We start from the raw sequence: 20,777 nt of genomic DNA, 5'->3' as shown, positions 1-20,777 counted from the left end.
GACATTTGATTGGTCTGCGATTGGTCTGATATTTTGGTGATTTTGGTCTATACGGTAGTTTGCTGTACAATCATTTTGCAATCGTAAATCATTTGCAGACAAAATGATTCATTATTAAATGACAGAAAAGGATAAAAACGTTTATTTCAAAGAAAAAATAGCGGAATGCCACATACGCTTCAATCGTAATCGAGTCGGGATTGGATCTCAGTCGAATCGAGTCGAACGTCAATCGTATGCGCTTAAGTAAAATTAGGAGAATCGGGCCCCAGGATACACGCAATATTAAAGGTTTAGTACGATAATTTGGACCATAATTCCATCGGGGATGTAACTCAGTGGTAGAGTGTCTGCTTCGCATGCTGAAAGTCCTGGGTTCAAATCCCAGCATCTCCAAATTGTTCTTTTTTTATTATCTTTTTGTTATATAAAATCAATGTTCTTCTTGTCAATTCCTTTTGTAATTTAGGTATTAACTTGCACGTCAAAATATCAATGGTTACGATTGCCTATAATTTATTTACCTCTAGTAAAATATAATAAAAAAATCAAAGAATCTGTCAGTTAACATTTAAAATTGATATCTCTATCATTAATTAACAATTAAAATATTTTTTTACTATAAATACTTTTATTTTAACATCAATCGATACTGGGTAGTTCAACGACCTTTCAAATAAATACCTTCCTGATTGCACGAATTAGCAACACTATAAAGTTTTGTTTGTATGTTTGCGCAATTAATAACACTGCGAACGTTAATTGTTATTGCCGCAATGATCAGTGTTTTATTTAGAAAATTGCATCATTTCCAATAAAACAACCTTCACACAGTAGTTTACATAATGTACCGCCAGCGCCATCTATCGAGTTGTGTTTGAAGTTCTGTATTAAGTATAGCGCCATCTATGAATGTGAAGTGACAAAACACATAGTTTAACCATAGTATAGTAAGTTCAACTCAGTCGTGCGCGCGGCCTTATGTGTGGGTAACCCTTGTACATATACAGTGACTTTGTGTGCGTGACAAGAGGTACAGTCGGGGACAATACAGTTATTTAGGGGTTGTATACGGGTGTTTAAAGAAAAATGGTTACTACGTAATTTAATGTTTATTTATTTTTAATGATTATGAATCGCTGTTTGAAAAATCAAATGATAAAATTTCGGATTTGCTACTCTCCAAGGTGAATTATAAATTCTGTTTCCATGTCAAAATGTCTATAGTATTCTTCTTTTTTCTTTTTTACATGTCGACAAGTATTACGCCACATCCCTTCATCAATTTGACTTAAACGTTCATTTATGAGTTTCATTATTTTGTTATGTTGGTCGACATTATGCGAAGCAATATAATTTTTTAAAATTCCCCACACATTTTGTTTACATTATTATACTAGATTGTACCTCTTTTTACATTCTTAGTCCACACTTTTATTTATTGTCCGCGTACACCGAGCTAGAAACTATGTACTTAAGGAGTATTTAATTCTTAGATACTATCAATGTCAATTTGAAAAGACGTATGAGAAAATAATGAAAAACTATATTTAATAATAAAAAGCTTTGAATGTTGTTTTATTTTTTGAAACGCTTTATCTGACTCCTTAATAATTTCTCCGTGAATAACTAGTATTTTCGTAAACGACTGTACCCATAACAAAAAGTGATAAGAACACGTCATGCTCGGACGACGTCACTGTCACACGAATGAAAGTTGTATATTTACAAGCCGACGCACACATAGGGCCGCGCGCAAATCTGAGTTGAACTATCTATAACTATTATATAATCTGTCGTTTAACTTACCTATAAAATACTGACTGCAACTTCAGTTTATTTTCAGGCATTTTTTCCCATAAAGTACCTAAGCTACATTATAAGAATTAAATGAGCAAATCGTGCAGTTAAGGATTAAACTGCTCCTAAGATAGGAGGTCTTTCAATGCCAATCCACACTCCTAACCCCTGGATAATTTTTAACACGAAATAAAACCACATTCTTGGAATAATATTTTAATGAAAATTCAACTAAACGTATAAATCTTATTTATACTTACAATAAACAAGTAAAGTGGATAAATATTTACATTTAGCTGGGGGGAGCGTCGCATATTGCATTTTCCCCCCAAAATTGCACTAACAAAAATATGGAAGCCCATATACATAGACTTCCTTACCGTTCGGTCGCTGGTTGAGACTTTAAAAACATATTTTTTTATAAAATTCAAGACAATCTCCTGGTTTTTTAATGAAAAAAAAAATAAAAAAGATTCTCCTAATTATAAGATCACGAAATAATTAAGAAAGAACGAATAAGTACTTAATTTTAATTAAATGTAATGCAAACATCGAATGCATTGTTTCTTATTTAATTCAGGTCACGCAGGTTTAGGTAGCAAGGTGGGTATATTTTTCTAAAAGTCTTAATTATTCTCTCTTATGTTTAAAAGAAAAGTTAATTCTAAGTAATTGATACTGTTTTCCGTATAAAAAAGGATTAAAATATTCAATGGAAGACATCAGTCTAAAATGGAATTGCAATGAATGTTCTCCGTATTTCAACGACACCTTTCTTAGTTAATTAATTCCTCAGTTATTTTATTCGTCCACATTTCATGATTAATTTTAAATAGAATCAGTTTATTTCAGCCATTAATGTAATAATACAATGGAGTAAAACATAAGCCCAGAGGTTGCAATCATCGAAAACGACGACATAAACAAGTGACGATCTGAACCAGCGACCGACCGAACACAGTATAACGAGTAAACATTGTATAAGTTTAATTATTACAAGATATAATAACGCAGTCTTAGTACGCCGTGGCCACAGGTCGCCCTTACCCTAGTGAGACCGCTCTAGTCTATACTACGGCGCTACTCGATACAAACGCTACCCACAGAATTGATAATAAATGGAGTAACTACAATACATTGCTAATGTCACTTGAAGCATCTTGATGTTTCTCAGACGCCAATTATTTGAATGTACCGGGTTGTGTCAGCACTCCATTTATTTCCTAATCTTTGTCACTACCATAGAACATCTAACCTGTATGTGCGACCGTCGTTGTAGCACTACCGTTTGATATGGCACTAATATTGCATGTTCAAAACACTGGTCAAAAAGTCCTTAAAGAAATATCCAAAAAGGTCAAAAACTTTGAGTAAGTACCTACAACAAATAAAATACGGTCATTTTTGAAACCTACTAACCATTCTTGAAAGTAAATTACTAACCATATATGTAGGATCTGGTAGGAATAAGTTATGTACTAATGAGTTCCTTGCTTATTTTTCTTTCAGTAGAGCTACAAACCGACGTCAATTACGATCTAATCTAAGTACTACTAATAAAATGACACTACGAGTTAATATGGAAGATAATGAAAGTGGCCTCGCCTATGCTGAATAACAACGCTACACTAAATAACCGACAGGCTGACTAGAACTTATGGAGGGACTAGAAAACGAGTATTTGGAACTACTTGCCGGTCACGCTTAACTACCTCTATGTAGGATATTTACTAAGTAGGATGGTACCCTCTGTGATATATATTGGTTGGTAATAAATACAATGAAACAGAATTTAAAAAAATCGAGATTAAGGGCAATAAGGGGGCAGTTGCACCATTTAACTATAACGATAACCAAACCGTAACTAACAGTAAACTGACCGCTCATTGGTCGAACCGGCGATTTGACAACTGAAACGATTCGGCTACCCTTATATCTGGTTAATGTTGCAACTCGCCGTAAAATCCTTGTTATATTTGCCATCTAGAACCTCTGAAAAATTGTTGCTACGTAGATCTTATGTGAATCACATAAGAATTTTGTCGTTAGAATTCTCATAAAAACCACCGTCTGTACCAGAGGGTTAAATTATAAATAATCGAATAATTGACTCAAATGTTAACAAACAATAAAAACTTAAGTACTTACAACTAAGATGATTTGGCTAACGATATAAGACTATCTACAGTGACACAATTGAATAAATCATTGTTAAATGCTTAAACGTTAAAATATTTAATACTTACAAACCAAGACTTTTCAACAAGGACTATTAACTTAGGTACAGGATCAAAATCTTTTAGTGGTCATCACTCAGCTCTTTCTTTTCGATATTATTTGAGAAATAACATCGGATTACAATCCGTGGAATAGATAAAAGTCAGAGTATAAAATTAACAGACTACGAAGAAAGTATTTCATATTTATTTTTAGCAACTTTGCAGTTCATCCAAATATCGTGTCAGTTATGGCCACAGGATGAGGCAGAAGTATTTCAATAAATTAATGTTTGAATGCTTATGAAGAAAGTATTTCTACATACTTGAAAGTCCTATTATTGTCATTCAATATCTATTCCGGATTTAAAGAGCTCAGCGATAGCACTAAAGAAATTATCAAAAAGACATCTAAAACTTTGGCATCGTTTTGCGTGATTCGGCAAAAACTACTTGATATCTAAAAGAGGTCTAATACCAAGGAGCTCATAAGTATGACTGGATACCAGACTTCATATAACAACTTGATGCACTCGAACTTTTTTACTTCTTTAACCTTACAAACTTGGTAAAATCTGTGCCTATTTACACATGACGAAGTTCAAATCCAAAAACTTAAGATAAAATTCAAATATTTTGTTCTCCCATCACTCACAAAATTCACAAGTATTACTCTTTAGTTTGGTCTCCAATCACACTAACTACAAGCTCCTTGTCTAAATACCTAGGAATGCGGGACGGGAAGGGGACAGTTTGGCAGCTATAGGGAGTCCAGTCTCGTCCTCTGCACCGCTAGCAGTGCTGACTGTTGTTGTAAACTCTTGCGAAGACCTTCCAAGGTCTGCAGGACCTGGGGACAAGAAGTAACTTTGTAAGAAGACGTGCATAACAAAATTGTTGGACGTCATGAAGAAAATTAATGATTCTGTTTCTAACTTCAATTAGAGTTATATGTTACTCGGTATATGCTACAAAATACATCACATCTATTTTGACATTTCATGCAATTTTACGACAAAAGGTTGGTAACAAAGACAAAAGACGATCACGGAACAACATTGCGTGGAGACTAATCTCATTCCTTGCATGAGAACTAAGAAGAGAGTAAGTACAACAGACATTTACAAGCAAAAACAAACGACGATCATACAACATCGTGCTCGGGAATCTACCTCATTCCCGAGCATAAGAAAAGAGCTAAGAAGTTAGTTCTACTGACATTCACAATGACAAACAAAAGACGATCATATAACATCATGCTTGGGAGACTAACCTCATCTCGTGCATAAGCCTTCCTCTTGGGGGGTTCGGAGTGGGGTCTATGGTCAGGCAGCAGGCGGGGAGCAGGCGGCGGCGCGGCGAGGGGCGAGCGGCGCGGCTGCGGCGACAGGCGGCGCGGCGGCGGGGGCGAGTTGGCGCGCATGAAGTTCGTCAGGTGCGTGCGCTCCGGGCTGCGCCGCGGCGCCTCCGTCTGAGCACAACGGGGGACCACGGTTACATACAGATGCAGCATTCACTGACTATTTCAATAACCGATCCATCCGTTGGTCTTCAATCAGAGATTGTTTATATGAAGCTAATAACAAAATTCAATCTCCAACCAAAGAATAGATCAGTTATGGAAATCCACAGATAGCAGGCATGGTTATAGGAAAGAACAGTGACATAGATCACAATCAAGTTTTGGAAGAACATGTAATAGATCATAAGCAAAAAGTGATGAGTAAGGCGGCCAACCGTCCCGTATTCTGCGGGACCGTCCCGCAATGCTTGACGAAATCCCGTTTTGAAATTATTAGTAAAATAGTCCCGCAAAACGTTGTATGCGTCCCGTATGTCCCGCATCCCTATTTTGCCAACCCACCTGCGCGCACGCTCAACAGTGCAGGAACACAGATTACCTATACCTGAAATATAATCTCGTTCTCTTTATTTCTACTGAACTCGTGAGGCCTAATGATTTTGAAAATAAGACATTAGTGCACGCTGTGACACGATATTGATAGGTTAAATTATAGCTTTTTGCTTACGGTTTTTATTTTATCAGTTCCGTCCGATCATTTTTCCCTTTTCACGAAAGGTTAAGTCCCGCATTCAGTTTTCGGAAAGTTGGCCGCCTTAGTGATGAGACAAAATTGGCATGCAAAGAAGTAATGAAAAAAGTAGAAGAATTTTTAACATCGAAGCAGTTGTGCAAATCTATTGTAAGTACAAAAATCTTTATAAACAGATCTAGTTATGTAGAATATGAGAAAAAAGCTACATCATAACAGCACTTTTATTAGAACAATACCTATTACTAAATACTCTAGGAGTCTATCTTCTAGAATTTCTACGAGTCTCACCTCAGTAGCCCTAAGTTCCCTGACCCTGGGATTGTGCGGTGGTTCCAGGGGTGCCCTTGAAACAGTGACGAGCAACTTCTCAGCTTCCCTAATAAGCTCCCTGTACTTCCTCTCGGCCTCTCTATCAGCCTCCAATAGAGGATCTCTCTCGCGAACCGGTGGGGCTGAAGGCGCGTGGTTACGTCGCCGCATGCGGGGAGGAGTCGCTCCTGGAAATTTAACTGATAATTCAAACCATGTAGGTTTTCGTACTGTTCTTGTGAAAGTCACTACAAGTGATACATTGTAGCTATGTGACATAAGCAGTAATTTGCTCGGCTGCCAGAAGCAATATAGGTTGTCTGCAGGGTCATTTTCACACATTGCCTCCTGTACATTTAGGCTGTGTTTAAACCAAACTGACTGTCAGCCGCCAAATGTCAGCGTCTATGCAAAGGGTACTAACGTATCGTCGGTTAGATGTGAACGAAAAAGTGAAAATAAACATTAAACTGCGTAACGTTCACTCACATTCGGCGGCTGATAGTCAGTTTGGTTTGAATACAGCCATCAGATATAGACCATTCAGGTGACTAGAGCAAATCCATTCGACACGAACTGAACATTTGAAGCTGATCCACAACTTCCAGCAACTTACCTGCAGATCGCGGTGGTCGTCGCGGTGGCCTCCTCCTCCTAGCCCTCCTCCTACCAGGCGAAGCAGTTTCATCATCATCCTCATCGCCTCCATCCAACCCCGTATCACCATCAGACTCGAAGTCAGCGTCAGACAGGATGGCGGTCTCCCGGCCACGGGTGCGCATACCGCGGCACTCCTCGTCGCTGGACGCGCCGCCGCGGTAGTAAGGCGATCGGTGGGGCTCCGGCGATAGGTGGGGCGAGAGGTGGGGTGATCTGGAGTCATTGAAGTAGGAGGGTAAGACACATTGTTGTATGCTATTAGTGTTAGAAACTAGCTGTTTCTGATGTAACTGTATGTACCGCGTATTTACAGAGTATACATAGCCAAAACGCATCCATAGGAAACTGCTCGCTGATATTTTGTAATGCTGTTTTTTAATTTGTGATTTCAAAGTATACACGAATTTTGCGTACTGCTCGCGTATAATTTGTAGCTTAGACGTGCACATGCATCTTTCCAATTTATACACGGTCAAATTTAACTATACAAAATTAATATTAGGTGAAGCATTAAATAAAAAAGGCATTTGAATATGAGTTTGTTTATTAAAAATGGGTGCTAATTAGCACAGGCACCTACCTGAATAAAATGAAATCCTTTCATAGTTACAAATACTCAAGGTTCACTAGATGCCAAGATTAAACCCTACGATTTCACAAAACTTCTTTTATAATATTTTTAGATTACAGATATAGTTTAGTAGTTCTTTTCGAAGACAAGAGGTGAAGGGGTCGTCTTAGATTCTGGCATGCATCAAATCAAATAGAAGTTGAAGATTAACGTATAGAGAACTATAAGAAATGGCACACATAATAAGCAGAAACGTCTGAATGGATGGATAAGAGCAAAGCTCTCAGTATAAAGAAGAAGTTTTCTTCTAAGAACCGAATGAGGATCTATAGCTTGCTATGTCAACTCAGGCACTCATTATAAAGTCGGAAAATAAAATGAAGTAGGTTAAGTAGGTTGTTCAACTGAGTCGAGTGTCTCTTTCAACTTTTATAAAGGAAAGATGAAAGCATTTTATTTATTTAACTTTCAGGCACCTATAGACGAAGTTAATTTTAAGTTTAACAGTCTATTTTATTTTTTAGAATGTCTTTTAAATGGAAATGAAGTTAAATGAACTACTTAAGAGGTTGCGATGTAATTGAATTATCATCTACTTAGTCTAACTTCGCTCAGTTATCCCACTAACCTACTTTATGTAAGTGCTGTTTAACTTAATTCTGCTTACTGCATAATAGTGTTAAGGGCCTCAATTAGATGCTGTCTAATATCAAGAATGAATTCCATTATTAATGAAACAATTAGAGCATTATTTTTCCGTGCTATGAATATTGAATTTCTTGCCTAATAATTCTTGATACCTTGTAGGTACGTACATACATACGGAATTAAGTTTTTCGGAGTCCATCAGAGAAAGTCATATCTAACTACGGTAGTCGACCTTTACCTAAAAACAATTCATTCAGTATAAAAACAAACCAGTAATCAAAACCAACTCACCTAGATCCATATTTAACATGAGAATCGAGCGAATACGGGGCATGATGCAACTGTGGCTGCGTCGGGGGACACTGCAGCGAATGCTGATGCACTATATGTTGCGGGCGCCGACGACTGGGCGACGTTGCACCCATCCAAGGGTTCGTCCTGATGCGGCACCTGGGCCGAGGGGAGGGCGTGGCGCAGACCACCACGGGCACAGGTGCCGGTTCGGGAACACATCGCCGTACCACCACGTTTGAAGATCGACGCTGGAATTTTGAAGGTTTTATGGAATATCGTCGCTATTTGTGGGTTAAATAATTAAGTTGCTTGGGCTAGCTCAGTTTTAGTTCTATTGTATTATAATATATTGAAAAAGGTATATTCTAGGTATTTCCTCTAATTTAATTTGAATCAAGTGCAGTACCTAGTTCATTTATTGTCAATGGTAAATATAGATAGCGCCTATTGGTATTGCTAATAGCAATCACTCAGAATAACTGTAGCTATGAGAATTAGGTTATATACTTCGAATGTGTATACATGTAGTTTATTTATCTTTATGATATCAATTAGGCATCATTTATGTCACTTACACAAAATTCTGTGTAAAATGTAAGCTGAGATGAAACGAGCTATAAATATAGACACATCATTAAAATGACGAAGTACATGAAAGGAAATGAAGAAGAAAGCCACTTTGAATCTGATTGGGGACCCTCGGTAAGGCAAGCTACGAGTGAAGTGGGCCAAAATCGATCAAAAAAGGTTGGCACACTAATTTTGATGAAACTTTTTAAAAAATTCTTAATTCAAATATTTGAATTTCTTCCGCAGCCAAGCCCTCTGTGAAGTAAGAGGGCAATTCAAAAATTGCGCTCGGACTCCCTTGCGGCAGCCGGGCGCGGGTATACAAGATAAACTTGTGGGTGTCAGCATAAGTGCTCTCACTTTACGATCACTGCGCACTATGCTCCCCGAGACAAGGAAAGTTGTGGTTCAACGCGCCCACGTCGGTAGACCAAACCGCTGTAAGCAAACGATAGCGCGATTCAACTCGACGCCAACGCCATCTAGTTGTGTTAAAGGAAGCTTATGTGTGTATTGTTTTTGTTTTCAACATTTCAGCTGAAAGTGTTTGTAGTTGGATCACTTTCAGTAAGAAGACTTACATCGGTACGTTATTATTTGTTAAATAAAATAAATGTTCTCATGCTGAAATATTTTGGAAGATGATAATTTACCTTTGGTATAAAAAAATAAGCAGGTACTTATAATATTTTTTTAATTAAAAACTTTAATGTGCTTTTAAAAAGCTTACACGTGACATTAACATAAAAAGCGTAGCGGGCGCCTCTATAATTGACACTGTTGGCGCGAGCAGACTTTAAATAGCCCTGGAGGTCCACCCTTTAATTAGCACGGTCTACTTAATTAATAAAGCCGGGTGCGCAATAAGCTCATCACTGTACCTACAGTCATGTGTATACAGCCTTATTAAATCCATAATGATCATATTGGCTGGCTTTGTGTCAGAAGGGTGAAAATGGATTAAATGATTAACGGCCCCGATAATTGAAAACTGTGTGTGAATAAATTAACGTGTCATTCGTTTATTTTATCGACGGCAATCATATTGGGTTTTTGAAGCCCCGCCCGTCACATATTGTAATCAGAGTGAAATGTTTTAATGAAATTAATCAGTTAAAACATTTGGGAATGGCTCTCATTGTTACGCGTGTCGGTTATTATCCCACCAGTACATTAAAATGTATACGAACTATTTATATTCGGATACTATATCTTCAAATTAGCCAACTCAATTCAAAAGAGATATTTATTTCACTGCATGAGCATGAAATTAAATCCCTCACGAAGTTTACCCATCCACCACTAATCCTCATAGAAAAGGCTCCTTATTACACACTCCAGTAGAAACGTGCCCATAGCGCAGATTACATGGGTGCCTCCAGACTGTTTAAGGTAAACGTACCAATAGTCGTCGGATTTCGGAAATCACTGACTTTGAAGCTCTACTGTGTGTTAAATATTTAATAGAAAATTACAATTTTTGCATGACGTGATAGACAATTTATTCTTTATTCTAAGTAACCAATGTTTTTTAATCATTTTGATGGGTTTATGTATTTATTAAGGAAAAAGTAAAAAAAGGGCGATTTGTACCAGTAGTCGTCTGATTTGTACCGATACTCGTCAAATATTCCCAGTAGTCGTCAACTTTTAGTGCTAATATGAACTCTATATTCTTGAACATAAAGTTCAAGTTATGTACATTTTTTGTGCTTGAATTTTTTAAGCATACTTTGCCTTTGAAACATACAGATAGATAGAAAACCAAATCCCTATTTAGAATAGCAGGTTACAGTATGTTAGAAGAGCAGGTATTCAATAAAACAAATACATAGTTGCATTTTAATTTATATTCCTAAAATCAAACGCTTGGAATCACAAAATCCGTCTATAAAATTAATGTTATATTTTCTTAATTATAATAACCATGCAGTCATGTGCATATGTAGCACGAGTAAAATTATTACTATAATATTAAAATATTGAAATTGTAAAATAATCAGGTTTCACAAAAAATAAAAGCCACATTCATTTATATAGCTTTCCTCGAAATAATTTCTAACATTCATAAATCAAAACTTCTGAACTGCTTAGCGCATGCAAAATTATGATTACAACTAAGCGTTCAAATCAAACCCAATAAATAGGGCATCTGAGGCGGATGACGGGGAGTAGCGACCCCGCGGGGCTATATATCCGAGTGCTCCAGGGAGAGAATACTGTCCCCCATCTCCGGCCTGCCGGAGTGAAGCATGACGGGGGATAGGTCTCCTGCCTCTTGGCTTGCCTTCACCGGCCGGTCAGAGTAGAATCGCTAGAGCAGGGTTCGCAGCTCTGCTCGGAAGGTAGGTGCCTCGTGGTTAGTGGCGAGTGGGCCGGTGATGCTGGACCCACAGGGAGCGCGTGATCTGCGTTTAAAGTCCGCCGAGGTATCCTCACCCTTCAGCCGCTCATGTATCTGTTGCCCTCTTGTTACTATTCAGTGACTGATTCCCGGGGGCCCAGTAAGTGTGGTGGCGAGTCTCCACTTGCCATTTTTACATGTATTTAATACATTGTCATCGGCAGGTGCCATAGTTCCCGTAGTTTCCCCATTCCTAGACCATTAGCATCCCATCACAATAGCCCAAGTAGTTTTTACCCATAGTTAGCAATAGTTTAGCACAGAACCGGGGATTTTCCTTGGCTACATTTCTATAGTGTATACAGGGATAATCGCCCCCTAATCACCCCTCCCGCTGTAGGTTAGCAGCGGTGAGGGAGTGTCAGACTCTTACTGACTAAAAACCGTCGTGTTCCGTCATAGGCCTTTTATGTACCAGGACCGCGGTATCTCTCGAACAACCCGCAGCCCCGGCAGGCCTTGGCCCTGCTGGGCCCCGCTGGGGTTGCTGACATCTCTTTGAGGAGCGCGTAGAACAACGCGCGCCGTCGACACGGGTCTGTCGTCTAAGCAGACAGAGGGACGATGAGCCACCCGAACTCACCGCCCACAGACCCACGCCTACGGTGGCCGGGAGTCATCTCGCGACACCCGGCGCCCATGGTGGTCTACCTGGTCCAGAGCGGCGCGGCGGCGGCCGGGATGAGAGGTGCGAACTCTCTGGCGTTCCGCCTACTCCTTTTCGAGCATGACCGCTTCCCAGAAGGAGGCGACGGCATCCCATTCCCTCTCGCCCCGGACCATGGCCTGAACCAGGGCCGGACGCGAGAGGTCACCGCCGCCCAAAGAATCGACGAGGACCCGGCGGTGCCCTTCCCATGCGGGGCACACCTGGACTGTGTGGCCCACCGTGTCCTCGGGGCTGTCCGCACAATGGTGACACCCGGGCGCCTCCTTACGACCGATGCGGTGCAGGTACCTCCCGAAACAACCGTGTCCGGTGAGGACCTGCGTCATGCGGTACGTGAGGGCGCCGTGACTCCTCCAGAGCCACTCCTCAAAGAGGGGACTTACCGCCATGATGGTGGCGTGCCCTGTTGTCCTTGGGTTCATTTCTATAGTGTATACAGGGATAATCGTCGCTTTTGTGTCACCATTTCATTAAAGTTGTCTCAAAAGGGCTTCAGCGGTTAAAATTTTCTTACTGCATCTGATGTTGTGGCCCCTTGATTTACAGCTTCTATGACTTTTAAAGGGCCCTCTTGCTTGTAGTTTCTATAAGTCACTAGGTACATACAATTTTAAATAAAAAATCTTACTTAAGAATTACTCGTTACCCAGCAATATCGAATACGACAAGCAAAGAAGTGACAGCGATGGAAGTTATACTACCTCTTAAAATTGATTTTAATATTTTTTGCGTCAAAACTAGTTGAATGACATAATTTTTATAGAGGCGCTATTAAGGCACGTTAGGGAGACGCGGTACAACACGCGTGACGACTTGTAGTTATTTCGAACAAAAAGCATAGTGTAAGAACATTCAATTTTTGCTTGCCACAAATTGTAATCCAAGCCTCGTAGAAACAAAGGCAAGTGGTAGACCTACTCGTAGCCAAAGCAGCGGCCAATGAATAAGTGCATACTTATAGAAAACAGGGGATTTAACCATTAAGAAACAAATTAATTGAATCGAATAACATGACTGTGTACGTGCATCAAAAACCAGCAGAGTAAAATATACCCCTAAGAAAAAACTTAAAAGAAACGCAGTTTCATCAACAAATATAGTCTAAACCTTAAATAGGTTTGTTCTAGAGAGTTAACAATTTTGTAAAAGTCTCGTTATTAGCTATTTATTCGCATTTTGTACTGTAAAACACGAAATATCCTCGTTATGACGAGTTTAGGTGCAACTTTTGAGCATGTCCCAGTACTCGTCATAATAATTCTAAAATTGACGGGTTTTGGGTCAAATGGGAGTTTTAAAGTACCAATAGATGTCACATTAAAAAAATATATCTTCTATGTTAAAAGTATTCCAAATTGCACATTACATCGTTAGCAAATAAACTTAACTATCTAATTAAACAAAGAAACATACCACAGACCCCACTGGCGCTATGTAAATCAAAACACAAAACCACGTGCTGAGTTTCAATTTTGACAGCTGAACTTCACGAAAAAACTATTTTGTTATAGCACACACGTTTCGAATAACATATCTCCGATGCCATGACTGTTAAAACCCCGTGTTGTCATTTCAATTGTGCAATATTTTATCAACAATATGTTGACATATAAACCGGCCCATTTTAAGTGATGTAGAAAAAAATAATCAAAGTTTTTAGATTAATTGACGACTATTAGGGCATGACGACTTCACCCGCGTTTACCTTAAACTCTCATTTCAGGGATATACGCAACCCAATCCGCTATCAAAAAGTACTTTACGGGAACGTAAACATACCTTGGCTGGTTCATGGTAAAGATGTGTGGTCGGAGGCGCGGGCGGCGGCGGAGGAGCCACGAGCGGAGCGGCGAGCGGGGCGGGCGGCGCTCCTGGTGACGTCCCATCAGTAGAGTAGCCAGTGCTGTACGCGCTCTCGGGTGACGACAGGTGAGGAGGCGGTAAAGGCCCCGTAGTCGCGGTAGCTGTGGCCTGCCGCGTCTGCTTCTGTTTACGCTTCTTGGCCCGCCCCAGCTGCGCCTCCATCCATGACTTGAGCCGCGCGCCCAACATGCCGGCGACGGCACCTATAACCAAGTCTATGACTATCTACTTCTTACACGCGCGCAATTTGCTTCACAAAAACATTATATTCAAATAAACATTATGCCAATGCCAAAGTTCCATCCAATATGCCTACCAAGTCACGAACACATTGTTGTCATCGAATTTCATATCCAAAGATTAAAGGGAAAATCAAACATCATTTCGCTGAAAGGAAAACTCACCGTGACGTGAATTGTACGCACAACGTGTCGTTTACGCCTCGATACACGGGAAAAACATTTTCGTTCGCAACTCTTGAACAAAGGTTTTAGGAAAATACATCAAACGTTCGACGAGGAGCGCGACAATTGTCACCCCAACGACGGCTGCTCTACATTTTCCTGTCATCAAATCCTACGCTTTGAAGTAAACAAAAGTAGTGAAATGTTTTATCGTGTCGCCGTCATTTCATTGCAAAGAAAAGGCCGTTAACTGGGAACCACAATACTACTTCGTCTGACTGAAGCGACCGCGAGCCCTCCAAGTGTCGTATTTCAAGAAAGTCTAGCGACGCTCATAAAAAAGGGCGCAGTCAGCACCCTCTTCGTTTCCATCAATGGCTGTTCTTACAAAAGAAAGTTTTATATCCATTATTACCGTCACGATATATTTAATCAAGTAGAGTAACTGAATCCTGATATACGCAAATCAGATAAAGATAATAGTCAAGAATAGACAAATGAATATTGCGTAGAAAACCAGTAAGAACATGATTTTCCCTGAAAACCGATATCGCAACAGTCGCTACACATTTTGACGTATCGTCCAATTTATCATGCGCGAGGAACTATTAAGCCCGAGCCAGCAAAATCCAACTAAAAAATGACTGACCCTCCAAAGCAATCTACTCGTATCGCAATCAATCATCAATATCCTTCATTCAAAAACCTATTACTCACTATCCGCTACGCGTATACATGGTGCTAGTACTTAACTAACGTTTCGACGCCTCTCTCCCCACAGGGCTGTGGGAAACGAATCGCCGGATAAAAGACGGATGGAACAGACTTATCCAGTTCAGCGAGGGGTGTAAACTTACGAGATTTAGCTAATATTAGCAATCCATTACGGAGCCGCAGTTGGAAAGTTTATTTAACTATCCGTCCGCACTCGGAACTACACGCTCGATAGCTCACCGTTGATGAAATATTGATTGAACCTCTTAGCAATACACGTATCTCGACTAATAGCTGATTAATATAGATATCACAGACGTTGTGAGTGGAAAGGAGTAAGAAATGACCACTGATTGCTATTTTTGGCACGATCCTTAGAACCTTACACTAATTTTGCACATAAAATCTAAAGAGTGCTCAATTAAGCCACGTAAAACACGCCAGTAAAATAACAACATAAACTCGGCAAGCGCACTTGTCGCATGCAATTAAAAGTACAATAAACCTGCACGTCCTCCCAATAAGATTTTTACGAGAGCCCTGGCTCAGTCTGAGTAATGAATCGAGAGCAAATAAATTGTGGCTTCGGGACAAAGTATCCAACTTTGCCGCAGATCCCCTTTTTCTATCGAAACAACTTAAACAAATGTGAAGCTGGCGGAGAAAGAATCGCCTTATCAATAAAACTGTCGCCGTATACATGGAAATGGACGAAATATGGTACCCTAAAAGGAAACCTTTTAGTTGACGTTTCGGCCCACGGATTTTTATTTGTTAACTTTTCTTATTCGCTAAAGCAAAATTTAAGGTACAAAACTTAACATTTTTGTAGCGAAAGATCAGTTAGCACTGTAGATCATAATACCTAGCTTGCTCACTGAATTCCGTTACAATACGAATTAAAACAGTAGTTAAAAAATATGGTGCTGGTTGGACCACATATTTATCACTGCTGTTTCATCAGGCCTCTGATCTGTGACACGTAGAGACCGGCTTTAATTTACATAGGTTGATGAAAAAACTGGAACGTTACTGTGTAAAAAATGAACAATAGACCACCATACAAAATATTACAGAACACACTCAACTAAATCAAACTCTAAGATGCATGCAACAATTCCTCTGCAATTCTTCAAGTACTCTAAGAATACCCAGTAATGAATTTTCTCTCAAATGCGAAACCATCAGCAAAATTACGTCATAACGCTCTTTTCATAGAATCTTCGATATAGGTACAAGTTCCACCATTATTGCAACACAAACGAATAGCAGCCCAGCGATTCACTCAACCAATACCAAATAAATTGAAATACCGTCAATGTCAGCCATTGTGGAATGAACGTTACGTTAAGGTAACCCATAGTTATTGGAAATTGAACAAGCTTCGACGTCTATTGTCCCGAAATACAATCGTAATGGAACTGAAATATGAGTAAAATGTATGACGTCTACTAAGAGGGGAATTAGGTAACCGTGTACCAATATTTGCCGGTGGAATCAGGCTGTCTGGACGAATGTTTAATACTTTGTAGGCAATGGAGAAGAAATTTAAGACGATTTGGAATTCAAAACTTCGTAAAAGTTGGGCACTTATCTCAAATTTAATTTCCAGGTAGGATATTTCTGGAATGTAAATCATGTCAATAATGTCAATTTGCAACTGCTGAATCTAAACCATTCATAATTCGAAATTCGGATTTCACGAGTAAATAGATAAACTGTAAGCAGCCAATTAATTTTGATGAGCCCCAATATGCAAACAACAAACAAAGGAGAATTTATACCCAAAATAAAATAAAAATCAGCTCTTCCATATTTAAATCATTTATCAATTAGATACAAAGCCTTTCGCCCACCTTTTTAGTCACGTTACAAAAATAAAGGTGTACTACCGCTTGCCTCTGACGGAGCTTAATTAGCAAATCAAATATTCATTTATTCAGGGCGTCCTGATAATACGGGGGAGGATCGCAACAATAGCAGATCCGAGCTATTCTTGTGAATCTTCCTGCTGATTTAAAAATGTGCAGCCAACAGAATTTTGCAATTACCGTTGTTTTGAAAAGATTAGATTGGAACCGTTTCGTCTCAAAGGTAGAGATTCTTTCAGAATTACCCTTTGTTATATTCATATTCGTTCCATATTATATATAGAAAACTTTCCCCGTCTATCTGAACTAATTATGATAAACGATCTTTTGTATTTATATTTGGGTAAGTTAAGTAATCATTGTAGCCCAACTGTTGGGCTAAGAAGATATGATATGTTGGGCCCCAACATATCATATCTTCTGAGAATCCATAGGTTTGGCAAGGAAAATTGAGTTCTACAGTGCATTGGCTGAGATTTCCAATATCCGAATATCGTCAAAGCTTAGCGAGGCGTGAAATACGAACGTATCGTGAAAATATCAACCACAAACTACAACTGACAATTTACCATCATACATACGATATCTACGTAAAGATATGACTCGAGTTTATACGTAGTACCTGCCTTCGAATGGGGAAATATATCTTCAAAGTTGAATTCGTCTGTCAGAATTGGCACTATCTATTTAGCTCTTTCAATTAATTTTATCATGGGTATGGGTTCTGCCATGCCAACTTAATAAGAGTAGAGAACGTGATATGCGAATGAAATTTCCGCGACTTGCTGTTGAAAACCACATGGCAATATGTTCAGAAAATGATTGATGGGTTTTCTATGCGGTCATTAAGAAAAAGGCTAAATTTCCAAAGAGTCGAAACCAACTGAGTATGTACAGAATGCTGCAAATGCAAAATTCTATATAATACAGTATGTAGTTACGATCTATAGGATGTAACGTTGACCGTAGATCGAGATTATGTGTTCGTCTTATGACATTTTCCTGTTTTTGCCAGTCAACGCTTGTCCTGAAACTTCTTAGATAACGAAACGCTTCTGAAACGAAATTGTTATGACTGAACTGGGATCACTACCACGTCCTAAGAATTTATTAGTATGATAATATTCAGCCTTATCCATCTCGACGTAACATCAATATCAGCCGTCTACGTCGGATTAATTGACGCCTCCTGCCTCCCACAATCTCAGAGGTCTCACAGAGAATTTTCTTAACCTAATTTTGTGTTACCTACAGGATATTTTCTCTAACAAATTATTCAGTTTTGTTCAAGATGAAAATCTCCCCTCAAGCTCTGTAATTGCGTTAATCTCTGCATCAATCTTGTAATTATGAAGGCAGACGTAGAACAGAGCCCAGTTTGTCTTTTCATTTAAATATAAAACAACTAAGTGTTTACTTGAGCGCATGCATGGTGCCTGTATTTACATCGCTATTGTTCACACTCGGGACGGAAATTGTGCTGCAGACATTTGTAATTAACGAAGTACTCAAAATTAATTTAAGTTTGCATGTATGATGCTGGTAAGAACCGTATGAGGGTGTCTTGTACTTTATGATTATTCTTGAATTTTGTTTCACGAAAATTTAATGTTTGCTCGGATTTTTTGATTACAGCAAAAACAAAATGAAGACAAGATTGATGGACGACTGTCTGGCTCGCAGATTACTTCCGTCGTCTCTTAACGAATCCGTAGATATAAAACAGAGCAATAGCTTGGCAGACTAGGGCTAATTGCGGACCGCTTTCAAGCTGTCTCGGCGAGGCCTCACGGAATTGTAGACAAACTAAAAAGACTGAAAGGCAGGCTCGAGCGGCGGGCGCGCCAGACGAGCGGCAATTGTTTGTCGAATCCGACGAGACCCAGCTCGTTTTAAATGAGCAGTCTGCACCGCGAGCTGCACTCCTTGCATGTTGAGCACTTCCTTATTACAGACCTCTTTTTATGGCGTGCGGCAAAGGCGTGCGTGAACAATTCTGTCGCATTATCTAGCCGCTTTATTGAGTTGTAAAAGAAAGTATATCCAAGCATGTATAAACTTGTATGTTCGAGTGAATGTTTTATTCTAGTCATGCAAAGAGTAACTGCCGTAGTAAAAACGAGTAGGTACTCGAATAAGGAAAAAACAAAAATCTTTTCTTACTTCCACAGCCTTTTCGTTAACATTACCATAATCCACGTGCGAAACCGCACAACTACAAACATAATAAAATATTCACGAACTAACCCCAAATGCTCAACAAAACATGACAGTTGAATCTTGATCTACATTCAAAACAAAACGCTTTAATCAGAGAATACAGAACAACCCTTGAAGAGGGCTCACTTGGAAGCCTCTGACAGGGGCAGTGGGCTATCGAACGAACCGCTCATTTGTTACTGTGCGTCGGGAAGGCACTGCCGGCTAAATATGGATCCACGTGCGGAAATCACCATTTCCGCATGACAGTTTTTGAATTAAAAAGTGGTTCTAAGTTAAGGAGTTATTTTCTAGTGTTATTTATGTTAGAAAGATGTACTTACAGGGGCGCGCGGTGGTGTGTGTATGTTAGCTGGTGTAGCCGGGCGGCACTGGAGCGCATGCCGAGCGTGGAGCGGCGCCGCGCGGCTCTTGCCGACTGACGCACGCACGCGCGCCGCCCTCCGCTACGACACCCGCTACGCTGGCTACGAAGGGCGCGTTTGCACCGTGCCTACGGCTTAACTTAATTCAGGGGTTGATGTAAACTGTAAATTAATTAAGTTACGTATTAGTTATTTTCATGATTAATGCTTTAATATTCTCCTTTAATAAAGGTTTTGGTAGTGTCTAATCAGGCACTTTTATTTATGTTTTCCTCTGTAAACAGACAACCCGCAAACTTCAACTGTAATATAATTTTTCGGTGTAAGCAACGGCAGGCTGTAACTCAAATTCTCGTGGCAGCTATTAAGTTAATGTCCGGGGGTAGATTTGGACAATAAAAATAAACATTTACCTACCGCCCATCGGGACGACAAAACTCCTAAACGACATAACTTTGTTATTCATGTAACGATATTAAAACAGCAGATTCCGGTTGACCTTTTTTGCTTAGTTCAAGTTATGAATTACTCAGGGAGTTTAGGGTACATTTTGGGAAGTTTGGTTCGAAATTGTGGTGGAAAGAGTGTCTGAATAAGTAAGTAGTGCGAAAAGCTTGCGGAGTAGGGGTATTAATTTCGTGCACGCACACCCTAGACAGGTCACGAGTAAAAAGGAAGGGCTCCTTGCGATGCAGGTTTATTTACACCACGTACATAGTGTAAACAAACGGGTGGCCGCCTCACGCCTCTGTATAAACGCAGGTATGCTACAGGAATGTCTGCCGAGAATACCTGACTCAAGGAAACATAGAGCTTTGAAGTGCTTTTGTAAGCATAGTTAGGATTAGGTGCACAAGTTTTAGCAGTTTGAGTTAAAACATTGTTTTGAAATTAATTTCTTCACTGCTGTTTGTAAAATTCATACTATTATTGCTATGTAATATCTATTAATTTTAATAAACACATCTTTTGGTCTCCAGGTATTCGATCTAATCACGCAATTCACCTATCGACTAAAAAGCTCCATAATTGATTATTTATTAACTGTTCAGGAGTTCACATAACCAACCATACGACGCTTTTTAGGGTTCCGTACCCAAAGGGTGAAACGGGACCCTATTGTTTTCGCTCCTCTGTCCGT

The 20,777-nt window shown here is 39.5% G+C and overlaps 1 protein-coding gene and 2 non-coding genes across 4 annotated transcripts; 1 reads left to right on the top strand and 2 right to left on the bottom strand.

Moving 5' to 3' along the window:
- Positions 1-324: 324 nt before the first annotated feature.
- On the top strand, positions 325-396 carry Trnaa-cgc (transfer RNA alanine (anticodon CGC)). Its single transcript has one exon. It is a non-coding gene; the product is annotated as a tRNA-Ala (tRNA).
- A 4,276-nt stretch (positions 397-4,672) lies between these two features.
- LOC110383749 (uncharacterized) lies at positions 4,673-19,752 on the bottom strand. Of its 2 annotated transcripts, XM_049835965.2 has the most exons (7): positions 19,595-19,752; positions 13,979-14,265; positions 8,553-8,803; positions 6,999-7,255; positions 6,362-6,570; positions 5,290-5,487; positions 4,673-4,866 (listed from the first exon to the last, which is right to left on the bottom strand). In XM_049835965.2, exons 2-7 carry the CDS (start codon positions 14,249-14,251, stop codon positions 4,777-4,779), a joined length of 1,278 nt encoding a protein of 425 aa, XP_049691922.1. In that variant the 5' UTR covers positions 14,252-14,265; positions 19,595-19,752; the 3' UTR covers positions 4,673-4,776. The 2 variants fall into 2 exon arrangements, with proteins under 2 accessions (XP_049691922.1, XP_063898843.1); XM_064042773.1 differs by lacking the exon at positions 5,290-5,487 and having other exon boundaries at positions 4,674-4,866.
- Positions 9,397-9,527, bottom strand: LOC126053795 (U4atac minor spliceosomal RNA). The gene has a single exon (XR_007510477.1). It is a non-coding gene; the product is annotated as a U4atac minor spliceosomal RNA (small nuclear RNA).
- Positions 19,753-20,777: the final 1,025 nt, after the last annotated feature.

Source organism: Helicoverpa armigera, chromosome 3 (assembly GCF_030705265.1).
Source record: "Helicoverpa armigera isolate CAAS_96S chromosome 3, ASM3070526v1, whole genome shotgun sequence".
NCBI lineage: Eukaryota > Metazoa > Arthropoda > Insecta > Lepidoptera > Noctuidae > Helicoverpa > Helicoverpa armigera.
This window is presented reverse-complemented; position numbering and strand designations above follow the sequence as displayed.